Source organism: Erythrolamprus reginae, chromosome 3 (assembly GCF_031021105.1).
Source record: "Erythrolamprus reginae isolate rEryReg1 chromosome 3, rEryReg1.hap1, whole genome shotgun sequence".
Lineage (NCBI taxonomy): Eukaryota > Metazoa > Chordata > Lepidosauria > Squamata > Dipsadidae > Erythrolamprus > Erythrolamprus reginae.
In genome coordinates, this window is record NC_091952.1 from 51,215,567 (window position 1) to 51,230,467 (window position 14,901).

General features: G+C 42.9%; 1 protein-coding gene across 2 annotated transcripts in view; it reads left to right on the forward strand.

The window, feature by feature from the left end:
- Positions 1-7,069: 7,069 nt before the first annotated feature.
- Positions 7,070-14,901, forward strand: part of ITPR3 (inositol 1,4,5-trisphosphate receptor type 3) — a 170,273-nt gene continuing 162,441 nt past the window's right edge. For both annotated transcript variants that reach the window (XM_070745257.1, XM_070745258.1), the window contains exon 1: positions 7,070-7,837. In XM_070745257.1, the coding sequence (XP_070601358.1) occupies positions 7,749-7,837 (89 nt within the window). In that variant the 5' untranslated portion in view covers positions 7,070-7,748. The remainder of the gene's footprint in view (positions 7,838-14,901) is intronic.

Below are 14,901 nucleotides of genomic sequence, written 5' to 3' on the forward strand. Positions count from 1 at the left end.
GATCCTATCTACTATTGAAGTTGCCAGACTTCTCCAGGGAAGTGCTTCATGGGTTCTGTCATGAAAGGATTGCTATGGCAGTATAGCTACTTTAAAATAGTGCCCAGAAGGTGAACAAAGCATTTGGCTGTAGCCGTTTTCCTGTTTGCTCTCCAAAAATGCTTCTAGGTTCTTTATAGGACTCAGAGGTTAAACTTGAGACTGGTGGTTTGCTCTACAGCATGTTAGTGTATGAATTTTTTTAAAAAAGATAAGGCACAGGATAAAAGCAATATTCTTCCAATGAAGTCAATATACTTTCAAGATGTGTAAAACAGGGGTGGGTTCTACTTACCTTTCCCACCGGTTCATATCATGATGAACATAAGAACATAAGAAGAGCCATGCTGAATCAGGCCAAAGCCCATTGAGTACAGCATTCTGTGTCACACAGTGGCCCACCAATTGTCCTTGGGGATCTTGAGTAGAAAGAGAAGGCAAAACCCTCCCTTTCCCTTGACCCCCAACAAATGGTACCCAAGGGAATCCTGCCTGCCTCAACCAACATAGAGGCAGCACTTGGATATCCATTTCAATAACCACTGATACACTTGGCATCCATGAATCTGTCTAATCCTGCCTTGAAGCTATCCAGGCTGACAGCTGTCATGTTTTGTGCGAATGCATGTCCTTTCCCAGAAATGATCCTCTGCACATGCGCAGTACTTTAAAAACAGCTTCTGCGCATGTGCAGAAGCGAAAAACAAAATGGCAGCCCCTGTGCTGCCACTGAGAGAACCGGCTCAAGGACATGACAGGCCTGAGTCACTGCTGGTTCCAGCGGCCCAGGCCACCAAGCTACTAACAGTTCTTTAGGACCAGTCCAAACTGGAAGGAACCCACCACTGGTGTAAAACCTGTAATGCTTTGTTCATTAATTTGGATGTCAGGACAGCTGTGACCAAAGGGGTATTTTGGAAGTGTTGGGAGGTAAAGATATGTTCATTCCCATTGAGTCTCTAGTCAATGACTACCACTGTATTGATTTCTTTTTCAATGTTGTCCTCCGTATCCTATTAGTCATTTCCCCCCCCAATGCCAATTTATTTATTTATTTTGTCCAATACACAATGAGGGTTTTAGCGGGTATATATCTATATAAACATAGTAAAATACATGATGACGGTTAGTAAAATATATCACAGTAAAATATATCTAAGAGTAAAATATATCTAGAGAGAAATCTAGAAATCCTAATTTCTCTCTAGAGTTCCAGCAAGGTGGAGAAGAGCAGATTTCCATTACATTATTTGGGGAAGAAGAGCTGTATTCACTACTATCGTATTTTTGCTTTTACAGGAGTTGCACATTTCATGATCTTTAATAATCTACTTGGGGGGAAAAAGGGCATTTTCTGCTTCAGCAATAGTGGAGCAGTCCCAAATTCCCCTCACGGCAATGTTCCAAAAATAATGTTGTGGAATGGAAACGTAGTTCTTTCCTCAGTTTCCCCTGCTGCATTGTCAGTTTCAATCAGTTCTCCATCTCCTCTAAAACTATTAAACTATTAAATTTCAATTCTCCTATGCTTCACAACCTACAATAATGGCACCATCTGCTTTTCTCCTCCCTGGGGCTATTTCTGCTCAGCCTCTTTCCACATTGCTTTATGTCATGTTGTTTTCAGCTGGGAGAAGACCAAAAGGACCATAGGTGGAAGAGTAGTCAATCCATTCTGAAGAAGCTCCACAGAGCCCTCTATTAGTATCTGTTCCAGAGATGGGTTTCAGCCATTCTGACAAGTTCTGGAGAAATAATAATGGAAATTTTGAGTAGTTCGGAGAACCAATAAATACCATCTCTGATTGGTTCTTACCCCCATTTATTCTCTGCCTCCCAAGTCACAGCAGACCGGGAAGAAATGGGGATTTTGCAGTATCCTTCCCCTGCCATGCCCACAGAACCCGTTGTAAAAAAAATCGAATCCTACCACTGGTCCATTCCATTCATGCTATATTGCCCTGATCAAAGATGCCACAACAGCAGCAAATATTAGGCCAGCATTGTTTTTTAGAGAAATGAAGCTGGAAGAATTCATTATTGGTTGTCTTAACGTTTTTTTGTAGAAGCAGAATGAAGATATTTCCATTAAATAGTGAACAACTGGGAATGTCAGTATGAAGAGAAACACGTAATTTTTTTAAAGCCCAGAAGTTAGGAGGACAATATTTTACCTGAGCCTTGGAGATATGACTTTACTAAATTAATCTGTCCAGATCCCACACACGTTTATCATTTTAATTTTCTGCTAGGCTTAAAATTCCTTCATGCCTGCAGGAGATACAGACTTGTCCTTGGGAAATGATTTTTTTAAAAAGTCAAGATGATTACTAGGACAGTGCCACTGAATTTCTATCTGCTTTTTATGTGCCACCCTCATTTTTTTTTAAAAGTGGAGCTTTAATAGCACCATCAAGGCCACCATCTTGCTTGAAACAACAACAACAACCACCCTTAACCTTGCAGACAACTCCAGAAGACAGAAATTAAAAACATGTTCCATGGAACATGGGCATTAAAGCATAAAGTTAGAGAACTGATTTGAAGATAGCTTACTTCACTTTGGAAACTAATTTGTGAAAGAAAACAGTGCATCTGTTGTTGCTGCTTTGGATAAAAAGGTTGTACAGTGGTACCTCTACCTACGAACAGCTCTACTTACAAACTTTTCTAGATAAGAACTGGGTGTTCCAAGAACAATTTTCCACTTACAAAACTGTAACTGGAAAAGGCAGGGAGAAGCCTCCTTAGGGCCTCTCTAGGAATCTCCTGGGAGGAAACGAAACATTTAAATATATTAAAGGGTTAAATAAGGTCCAGGAGGGAAGTGTTTTTAATAGGAAAGTGAACACAAGAACAAGGGGACACAATCTGAAGTTAGTTGGGGGAAAGATCAAAAGTAACCTGAGAAAATATTATTTTTCTGAAAGAGTAGTAGATCCTTGGAACAAACTTCCAGCAGACGTGGTAGATAAATCCACAGTAACTGAATTTAAACATGCCTGGGATAAACATATATCCATCCTAAGATAAAATACAGAAAATAGTATAAGGGCAGACTAGATGGACCATGAGGTCTTTTTCTGCCGTCAGACTTCTATGTTTCTATGAAACAGGGCTGGAAAAGGAAGGGAGAAGCCTCTGTTGGGCTTCTGTAGGAATCTCCTGGGAGGAAACAGGGCCGGAAAAGGTGGGGAGAAGCCTCCATGGGGCCTCTCTAGGAATCTCCTGAGATGAAACAGGGCCGGAAAAGGTGAGGAGAAGCCTCCATGGGGCCTCTCTAGAAATCTCCTGGGAGGAAACAGGGCCGGAAAAGGCGGGGAGAATCCCCATGGGGCCTCTCTAGAAATCTCCTGGGAGGAAACAGGGCCTCCACCCTCCCTGTGGTTTCCCCAATCGCATGAATTATTTGCTTTTGCATTGATTCCTATGGGAAAAATTGCTTCTTCTTACAAGCCTTTCTACTTAAGAACCTGGTCACGGAAGGAATTAAGTTCGTAAGTAGAGGTACCACTGTAGTTCCTTTCCTGACTGCAAGGCAGACCAAATCTCTCGGGTGACATTCCCCTCATCACTGCATATCTTCTTCTCATCACTGCATTTTCCTATCTTCGAAAAAAGCTGAACAGGTCAAGTTACTGCTTGTGAGACACAGCACTCTTATCTGCAAAAGGCAATCTTAACATCCCTGTTAGGCAACAATTCCCATTCTTGCTTGTTTTTCATCAGAACATAAGCAAAGTCTGGCTGGATCAGGCAACATCCCGTCCTTATCCAACATTTGCTTCAGGGGTGGAATCCAGCAGGTTCTGACAGGTTCTGGAGAACCGGGAGTGGAAATTTTGAGTAGTTCAGGGGTCTAGAAACCAAGACTTACGAAGAGAGACTGCGGGAACTGGGCATGGATAGCCTAGAGAAAAGGAGGGCCAGAGCGGACACGATAGCAGTCTACAGGTATACGAGAGGTTGCCACAGAGAGGAGGGGATCACTTTATTCTCCAGGACACCGGAGGGCCGGACAAGGAACAATGGCTGGAAGCTGACCAAGGAGAGATTCAACCTGGAAATAAGGAAGAACTTCCTGACGGTCAGAACGATCAACCAGTGGAACAACCTACCAGCGGACGTTGTGAACTCCAATACTCTGGACATTTTTAAGAGGAAATTGGACTGCCATTTGACTAGGATGCTATAGGGTTCCTGCTTAGGCAGGGGGTTGGACTTGATGACCCGCATGGTCCCTTCCAACTCTAACAATAAATAAGTAAGTAAGTAAGTAAGTAAGTAAGTAAGTAAGTAAGTAAGTAAGTAAATAAATAAATAAATACCTCCACTGGCTGGTTCCAGAGTGGGGCGGGAAGGGAGATTTTGCAATATTGTTCCCCTGCTACATCTACCAAGCGATGCCCACCAAGCCACACCACACTATGCCTAAGCCATACCTACAGAACCGGTAGCAAAATAATTGAATTTTACTAGTGGTGTTCATGAGCAAATGGCCATCCTCTTTCTCTGTTCTCGTTGTCAGCATCCTGCCTGCAATAAAGAGGTAGCCCTGAATCTTCAAAACTAATATTTATTCAGAGATTCTTTCATGAAATGTATCCAACCTTTTTAATCAGTGAAACGCTGCATGAAAAACTACAATCTTTAGCCCTGCTCTAAATCTACTTTCAGTCAGATTTCTTCATTGGCAGTCTCAGTATTCTGACCTAGGAAGAAAACTTTTCTGGTCACTTTATCGCCATGCAAGATTTAATTACTTATTTATTTATTGGATTTATATGCCAATATAAATTTATATTTATACAGTGTTCCCTCGATTTTCGCGGGGGATGCGTTCCGAGACCGCCCGCAAAAGTCGAATTTCTGCAAAGTAGAGATGCGGAAGTAAATACACCATTTTTGGCTATGGACAGTATCACAAGCCATCCCTTAACACTTTAAACCCCTAAATTACCATTTCCCATTCCCTTAACAACCATTTACTCACCATTATTACTCACCATTGAATAAGACACTTAGTGATCCTGATATTTATAAACATAATTATTTATTAACAATATTTTTTTGTGATTTATTTGCAAAAATTATTTGTTTGGCGATGATGTATGACATCATCGGGTGGGAAAAACCATGGTATAGAAAAAAAAACCCATGAAGTATTTTTGATTAATATTTTTTGAAAAACCGTGGTATAGGCTATTCGCGAAGTATGAACCCGCGAAAATCGAGGGAACACTGTATTGGTTTTTATGCACTTTGATCACATCCTCTCTTAATTACATTTCCCCCCAAGCTAAAGCTTTGCAATATTCTAGCTTTTTCTAGTAGGTGCTCTGATGAATTCTATTGCACTCTGTTGCACTTTCTCCCACTTCTACTGTATGCTTTCCAAATGAACCAGAAGTCCATTCATTATTCCGGTTCAGGATGTATCACTGATTTATACGAGGGATTGTGGATGACAAAGGCAGTTCTGTTTTCAAATCTTTTTTTTTTCCTGGTTCCTGATATAGGTGTTTTCCTTTCTTCAGCTGCCACTCCTAAAGTTCTTTGATATAGCCGAGGAACTTCAAAAAAGTTTTCATTTGAGTCATCCAGTAAAGAATGCCCAGGATTTTTTTTAAAATTACTTTTTGGGATTTTCTTTCTTTTCCCCTCGGACAATCCAGGAAAAAAACAACAACAACCCTCAACCGCACACTATGCTATTCTGGCTTGAACTGTGTATACAAATAGAGCTCCACTCCCTTTAAAAAACAAAACCAACTTTGTTGCTGCTAATTTCCTAACGAAACAAAAGGGAGAGTCAGCTACAGCAACTGGGCCATGTCTTTCCGCCTTCTTCTTTGAGTCGCTGGAGGGAGAGTTACAAGCGCCTGCCTCCACAGGAAGGCAGGCGCTGCAACACCCACTGCTAGGGAGATGAGAAAAAGCAATAATAATAATTCAAATTATTAGTTATTATTATTGTTATAATATTATTATTATTATTATTATTATTATTATTATTATTATTATTATAAGCCTAAGAGTGGAGTGGCGCAGTGGTTAGAGTGCAACACTACAGGCTATTTTGGATAACTGTAGTTCAGCAGTTCAAATCTCACTGCCGGCTGAAGGTTAACTCAGCCTTCCATCCTTCGCAGGTGGGTTAAAATGAGGACCCAGATTGTTGGGGGCAATATATGCTGATTCTGTAAACCACTTAGAGAGGGCTGTAAAAGCACTACAAAGCAGTATACAAGTCTAAATGCTATTGCTAGATTCCCTATTAATATAATAATATAATATTATTATATTCCTATGTAATAATATAATATTATATTCCCTAACCTAGATGCTTAGGAAGTGTTCGACTTGGGATATTGTGATACGCAATCCAGCATATAAATCTCGTTTGCTGTGTATTACTGTTTTTTATGAAATACAAATAATAATTATTATTATTCATAATAATTAATGATGATGATAAACATAATAATAAATATAATAAACATAATAATAAACATAATATATAAATATATTTTACATATAATATATATAATTATTATATATATCATATAAAACATGTGACACACACACACAATCATAGATTCATAGAGTTGGAAGGGACCTCGAGGGTCATCGGGTCCAACTCCCTGCTCAATGCAGGATACATTAAACCATCCCATATATAATTAATAGTAATAGTAATAATAATAATAATAATAATAATAATTCAGTTCAGCGCTCTTCCGATTTCTATGCCACGTGAAACGCGGCGATCAAAACAAAAGCCGGTCTTTTCCTTCCTGTCCTGTCCGCCTCTGATTAAAAAAGCCCGGTCGAAACCACCGGGTCGTGCGCGCCTTTCGATCGGATGCCGGGCAGGAGGCGGACGGCGGAGCAAAAAAAGAAACCAATGCGTCCCGAATCCAATACTGGACCCCAAGCAAGAGGCTAAGCCGAAGGCGCGCGCGTTGGCTCGCCTGCGTAATCGTGTGCAGTTCCGGGAAGGGCGACTAACATAAATGTCGCTTTCGGCTTTTTTTTTTTTAACCGAGCCGAATGGTTGGAGAGGCGAAGAAGGGAGAAGAATGGCAGACTTCGCGCATCTTCTTCTTTTTAATCGTTCGCGCCTCCAAGAGCGCAAAGCTCTGGGCTTTCCTTCCAGGCTCCTTTTTGGAAAGCTTGGAAAACTTTCTTCACGGTGGGCAAGGAGGCGGGGCTAGCAGGGGTGTGGCTTCCAGCCGCCCTCTTTGCCATCGAGACATTTGCATGGGCTAGTAGTTCATCCGGACTTCCTGATCGGTTTCTATTGGCTTGCGCACAGGTAGAAAGCTTGGCAGGCTGCGAGCGTGTCGGTGGGAGCTCAATGCAAATCTCTGGTCAATCCGGCCGCTTTCCCCACCACCACCTTCCCTCCCTCCCTCCCTCTCTCTCTCTCTCCGAGCGCCCGGCGCTAGCTCGAGTCCAATCCCAGCACTAGCTCGAATCCCAAGCTCCCACGAATCCGCCTGAGCGCAAACCACGTGTAAACCCGGCGGGAGAGATCTGGTGCCGATGCCTCGAGTTGGAGGAGCCTGTGGATTAGGAGTTAGTAGTTCCTGGTGCCCCGCCGCCGGGCGCATTGGGTGAAGCGCTTCTGCGGAGGGGGAGAAGCGAAGGCGAGACGAGGCGTTTAATTAAAAAAAAAAAAAGCATCTATCGGGCTTGTTGGAACCATGAATGAAATGTCCAGTTTCCTGCACATCGGGGACATCGTCTCCTTGTACGCCGAAGGGTCGGTCAACGGCTTCATCAGCACTTTGGGGTGAGTCGGGACACGCGCCTCCTCAGACTCAGAGGAGGACTGGGGTGGGTGGATGGGGGAATCGGTGGGGAAACGGTTTAGTACCAAGGAAACTCCACTCCAAACTCCATCCCAAACAAGAGTAGTAACCACTAAGTACTTGTCAGGCGCATGGTTAAGGACGGTGCCAGCCACGTTGCAAAGCGGAGTACTGTAGTTTCCATCTGAAGTTTTGAAGGGGAATCCCTAACAGCCAGGGCCTCATCTTTTCTTTTAAGAGTTTTTACGCGTCGGTGTGTCTCTCTCTGTGTGTAGAGGGGGCGGTTGGCATCTGGCGTACCTTGCCTTTCGATGTTGGGAGGGAAAGAGAGAGGCTGAGTGGGTGGGGAAGTTTCCTCTTGTGGCCGGTTGCAGTCAACTTCTCAACCAGCAGGGGGAGTCTAGGCTTCCGGACCACAGTGCCCCCAAAATATCATTTTGGTAGGACCTCAGCGGTAGGCAAAGTTGGCTCTTCTATGACATGTGGACTTCAACTCCCAGAATTCCTGAGCTAGCATGATTGGCTCAGGGATTCTGGGAGTTGAAGTCCACAAGGAATTGAAGAACCAACTTTGCTTACCCCTGGGATGGGTGATTTGAGCTTGCCATGCCATGAGGGTTAGGTGGCTGGCCTGGGCTGTAGTGTAGGAACTGCTACTGTTGCGGCAGGGATGTAAAGATACTTTAGAACCATCACAAAGCTGTGCCTGGTTGGAAGGAGCCAATTGAAATGAACATTCAAATCTATATTTGAACCTATTCAAATTACATTCAAACAATGTGATTTTAAAAATTGGAGAATCTGCCCTGGGAGTTCTGAAGCTAGTTTGCTTTATCAGAGCAATCATGGAATTGTTTGTCACCTGAGGTAGGATTTAACGCTTAAAAGCTCTTTTGCCTACAGCAAAACAACCTCCCACATAATTGCACAAAGAAGACCATATTAATACAGGATAGTGTTGTTGTTGTTATTATTATTATTATTATTATTATTATTATTATTATTATCATCATCCTCATCATCATCATTGTTATCATTATTATCATTATCATTATTTCAACAATACAACACAGCAAACGAGATCACTATGCTGGATTTCATATTTCATCACCAGTCGGGCGCTTCCCAAGCACCTAGGACTGCGTAATGTAGCGGCGAATTACCGTATTTTTCGCTCCATAAGACGCAGTTTTTTTTCCTCCCAAAGTAGGAAGAAAAATCAGCCTCGTCTTATGGAGCGAAGATGCAGGCAGGGTGGGGGGGGGGGAGGCTGCGAACTCCGAAGCGCCATCCCGCCGGCTGGCTGGCTAGCTGCTGCCTGGCCCCCTCCCTCCCGGAGGAGGGTCTCCCTCCTCACCACCAGCGACGCTCCCCACGCCAGCCAGCCAGCCAAGCCCCGCGCCCGCCGGAACCGGCTCCTCGCTCTCCCCCCGCCGCCCGCCGCGATTGCAGGAGGTGGGGAGGGTCGGGCGGCCCGCCAAGGCAAGGAGGGACGCCGCTGCCCCCCCTTCCTTCTCTCCGCCCGCCGCTGCGCCGAGAGGAAATGCCGGCAAAGGCTTTTGTCAGCGGAGGCCGGCGAAGGCGATATTCAATGTCGGGGGCGCACGGGCAGTTGGCGCGTTCCCTATCTCCCTGCTAGCCCACTCGGAATATTCAAAATAAGAAAAGCCTTTGCCGGCGAAGGTTTTTCTTATTTTGAATATTCCGAGTGGGCTAGCAGGGAGATAGGGAACGCCTGCAACCGCCCGTGCGCCCCCGACATTGAATATCACCTTTGCCGCCGGCCCCGCCTCTCCTACAACCCCCTTGCTGAGAGCTCTTGGCAAAGGTGAGGCGGGCAGGGCGTGCGCGCGTCACCGCTAAGAAGAACGGAGAACGAGAGTGAGTGAGAGCAACAGACAGCAAGATAGTGAGAAAGAGAGAGGGAGAGAAAGGGGGGGGAGAGAGAGAAAGAGAGAGGGGGAGAGAGAGGGAGAGGGAGAAAGAGAGTGGAAGAGGGGGGAGAGCTAGCAAGAGAGGGAGAGAGAGAAAGAGAGAGGGAAAGGGGGGAGAGAAAGAGAGAGGGAGAGGGGGAGAGATAGCAAGAGAGGGAGAGAGAGAAAGAGAGAGGGAAAGGGGGAGAGAGGGGGGAGAGAAAGAGAGGGAGGGAGAGAGAGGAGATAAAGGAAGAGGAGAGAGAGAAAGGAAGAGAAAGAAAGAAAGAGGGATAGAAAGAGAGAGAGTGAGAGATGCTCAGTGAGCCTTTCTTTGAAGTTGCCTTTCTTTCTTTCTTTCTTTCTTTCTTTCTTTCTTTTTCTCTCTTGCTCTCTTGCTCTTTCATTCTTTTTTCTTTCTCTTGCTTTCTTTCTTTCTCTTGCTTTCTCTCCTTCCTTCCCTCCTTCCATTTCTTTCATTCCCCCTCTCTATTTTTATTTCTCTTTCATTTTCTTTCTCTCTTTCTTGCTTTCTTTCTTGCTCTTTTTCTTTCTCTCTTTTACCTTCCCTTCCTCTATTTCTTCTTTTCTTTCTCCTTCCTACCTTCTTCCCTCCCTCCCTCCCTTCAGTCCTTCCTCTCTTACTCTCCCCTTTCATAAGTTTCCTTGCTTCCTTCCTCTGTTCCTGTTCCTTCCCTCTTTCTTTCTTTCTTTCTTTCTTTCCTTCCTTCCTTCCTTCCTTTCCTCCCTCCATTTCTTGCTTTCCTTTTCCTTCCTCCCTTCTTTCCTCCCTCACTCCCTTCTTTCACTCCTTCCTCTCTTCCTCTCCCCTTTTTGGCTCAAAATATTTTTTTTCTATTTTCCTCCTCTAAAATCTAGGTGCGTCTTATCAGCAGGTGCGTCTTATAGAGCGAAAAATACGGTATGTTTGCCGATCCCAGTAAAGCGGCCTTTTGCAATTGACAGATGGAGATTTTGTCAATTCCGATGGTTTTCAAATGTCCACTGAGATCCCTTGGCACTGCACCCAGCGTGCCAAGGACCACTGGGACCACTTTCACTGGCTTATGCCAGAGTCGTTGCAACTCAATTTTCAGATCTTCGTATTTCACAAATTTCTCTAGCTGCTTCTCAATTCTGTTGTCTCCTGGGATTGCGATGTCGATGATCCATACTTCCCCCCCCAATCATGATGCTTGGTGTATTATTATTATTATTATTATTATTATTATTATTATTATTATTTAGATTTCTATGCCGCCCTTCTCCTGGGACTCAGGGAGGCGCACAACAAAACAAATACAAATGTACAAGAAATCTAACATATTAAAATTCTAAGGAAAACATCAATCTTCCTGTGAAAAGTACTTTACTCACTCATTTCAGTGACACCCCCAAACTATTGGTGCCCTTAAAGCTGCCTAGCAGGGTGCAGATTTAAAGCAAATCTCTACAAAAAAGGAAGCCCTGTTTTAGTTTTGGTTAAAATAGAAAAAAAGAAAACGGTTGAGAAACGGACAATTTTCCCAAATCAACATGGCCTCATGTACTTTATGCTGTCTGTTTCAACTTCATCTTCCCACTCTTGTTCTTCTCACCCCCCCACCACAAAATCTCTTTCACCAAATTTGTCCCTATTGTCTTCATTTTTTGAGGCTTTGGGGCAGGGACTTTGTCCCTTCTGGGTTTTGTACAGAATCTGGTTTATAGCTGGCGTTCAGTAAATGCTAATTAGCACTGATGAATCAGTGCTTATAAACTGTGACATAACCTGCTGAGTAACTTGTCAGTACTTGGAAATCGCAAAGGGTTGCCAACCAGTTCTGCTATTTTATTCTTTCTATGGGGAACCATGTATTCCATAAGTGTTCTGGAGAAAAGTAGCAAAGCAATCTAACTATTTAGATATAGGTAACTTCCCTCTGTCCAGGATGTATCTTAATATTAATCCCATAGGTAAGCAATCTGTATTATAGGATTCCACAGCCATGGTTCCATTTATCTCTTTCTGCAGGGCAAACTATTCCTTTTCAATCTCATCCCTTAGCAGCCTGTTTCTGGCTAGATAACTAAATCTCATACTGATTATTCTAAGAGATGTTAATGGGGTACTTGCTATATTCCTGCAATGACTTTATGAGATCCAACTAAATTGTTAGCAGACTTAAGTGAGGTAGATTCATGTCAGAAAATAATCTAGTACATATTAGATGAACTTGGACTGAACAAGCAGAGCTCAAGTAAGAAAAACTAAATGATGCTAGCTTTCTGTGAAAATGGATCCTTTACTGTTATTTTTCACGTAATGATCATCATCCTCATTATGTCCTGCACAAAGTACATTGGATAGTAAATATTTTCCAGTGGTTTCAATCATTTGCAGCAATTCAAAGTGTTGGTTATGACCTATAAAGCCCTACATGGCATCGGACCAGAATACCTCTGGGACTGCCTGCTGCCGCACAAATCCCAGCGACCGATTAGGTCCCACAGAGTTGGCCTTCTCCAGGTCCCGTCGGTGAAACAATGCTGTTTGACGGAATCCAGGGGAAGAGCCTTCTCTGTGGTGGCCCCGGCCCTCTGGAATCAGCTCCCCCTGGAGATTTGGACTGCCCCCACCCTCCTTGCATTTCGCAAACTTTTGAAAACTCATCTATGTCGCCAGGCATGGAGGAATTGATATATCCTCAGCTGCCTTGACTATGTATGGTGTGTTTGGGTTGTATGTTTAATAGGGATTTTAAAAAATTGTTTTAACATATGATGTTTTTTATTTGTTGTGAGCCGCTCCAAGTCCTCGGAGAGGGGCGGCATACAAATCTAATAAATAATAATAATAATAATAATTATTATTATTATTATTTGGCATTGTCTCATAGCCATAACAATATATGACTAATAACATTTCTTCCAATAATCCTTATCACTAAAGTCCTAGAAAAAATTATTTAGAAAACACCTGCAGATGTTCTGCATAAGGGGAAGTAAGTGAATATATGATTTAGAAGTATAAATAGGTATATTGGCCTGCATGAAGGAATGAACACAATGAGTTGGACCCAATGATCCTGGAGGTCCCTTCCAACTCTTCTATGATTCTATGAAATATTATGAAAAGTGGTAGATTTTCACAGGGTCTTGAAGATGAGTGGCCACAAGGCTTTTTGCACAAAACAACCCTACCTTTGTATGTAAAATCCGATGGTGAAGGCATCAGATTAGAAATTGGGGTACCATGAATTCTTTTCCCATTTTAGACTTCTGGATGACCATGGACTACTCAGTCTTTCTCAGCCCTAGGAGGGAGGCAATGGCAAACCCATTTCAGACATCTTGCCAAGAAAATTACAAGGATTAGTTCACGTAGTTTTCAGGAGTTCAAGATGGATTCAGAAGTAACAAAAAAGCAAGCAAGCAAGCAAGCAAACAAAATAAAAATCTTTATGTATCAATTGCACCCATTCTTAGATTGGGAAACCCTATTTGTGGTCACATATACACTTCCTTTTTGTTTCCTACTTGGAGCATTGCTTTACCTTTAATGTCCTCAAAGATCTTTCAGAAGCTACAATTGATCCAGAACACACCACAACCATATTGCAATGTAATTTTGAAAGCTTTAATCCTTTTTTGGCTTCAAAGTTACACTTTGTGAATTGGACAGTCACATAAATCCCTTAAGTAAGTAAATAACTACATGTCCAAAATTACTTTAGCCATGAAATATTCTGTTGGACAACAATGTTGACTGCTAAGTGGGAAAGTACAGCTGTCCGTGACCTTTGTGGAAGCAAAGCCAATCTCAATTTTAAAAAAAGAGGTAGAGCTATAGGCAAAAGGAAATAGAAGCATGGGGTGATTGGCTAGGAACATCTGTTTCTTCCAAAGTCTACTAGTCAGCAGTCACAGATTTGTGTGACTGATTGTGGCCATTGATTAAAACAAAAGAAATTTGCATTAGTTTTTGAAATCCATGTAATTTACAATCCAAATTAAATGATGCAAACTCAAAAATAAGTCCAATTATGCTTGCCCTAGATAGTAACAGCAATACTTTATTGATTAGACATTGGGCCATATCAGAATATAAAATACAGAACAATAGTGAGATATAATATGTTAGAAAATAAAGTAAAAAATGTAAATAAAAGAAAATGCAAACCATATCTCAGTGAACCCTACAATTTACTCCACTCAGATTCACACATGCTTACATAACGGGCCTTACTATATGTAATTTTGTGATTCCAATAGTCATTCATCTAATGTGCAATTGAAGACATTGACTGATCTTTCAACTTACAGTGATACCTTGTCTTACAAACTTAATTGGTTCCGGGATGAGGTTCTTAAGGTGAAACATTTGTAAGACGAAACAATGTTTCCCATAGGAATCAATGGAAAAGCGATTAATGCGTGCAAGCCCAAAATTCACCCCTTTTGCCAGCCGAAGCGCCCGTTTTTGCGCTGCTGGGATTTCCCTTGAGGCTCCCCTCCATGGGAAACTCCACCTCCGGACTTCTGTGTTTTTGCGATGCTGCAGGGGAATCCCAGCAGGAGAATCCCAGCAGTTAAATCGCAGCATCGCAAAAACACCAAAGTCCTTGAAACCCGTAATGCTGTGATTTCACTGAGGCTCCCCTCGCTGGGAAACCCCACCTCCGGACTTCCTTTGCCAGTGAAGCACCCGTTTTGCGCTGCTGGGATTCCCCTGCTGGGATTCCGCTGCAGCATCAAAAAAACACGGAAGTCCGGAGGTGAGGTTTCCCATGGAGAGGAGCCTCAGGGGAATCCCAACAGCGCAAAAACGGGTGCTTCACTGGCAACGGAAGTCCGGAGGTGGGGTTTGTAAGGTGAAAATAGTTTGCAAGAAGAGGCAAAAAAATCTTAAACCCCGGGTTTGTATCTCGAAAAGTTTGTATGACGAGGCATTTGTAAGACAAAGTATCACTGTACACAGTTGACAAATAATAAATGTACTACTGTATATCCTCCAAATTTGGAGTGACCTACCCTAGTTTAGAGCCAGTTTGGTTTAAGGTTACGGCACCAGGCAAGAAAACGGAGACTATGAGTTTTAGTCCTATCAGCTGTGTGACCTTGGGCCACTTACTTAGGCCTAGGAAGAAGGC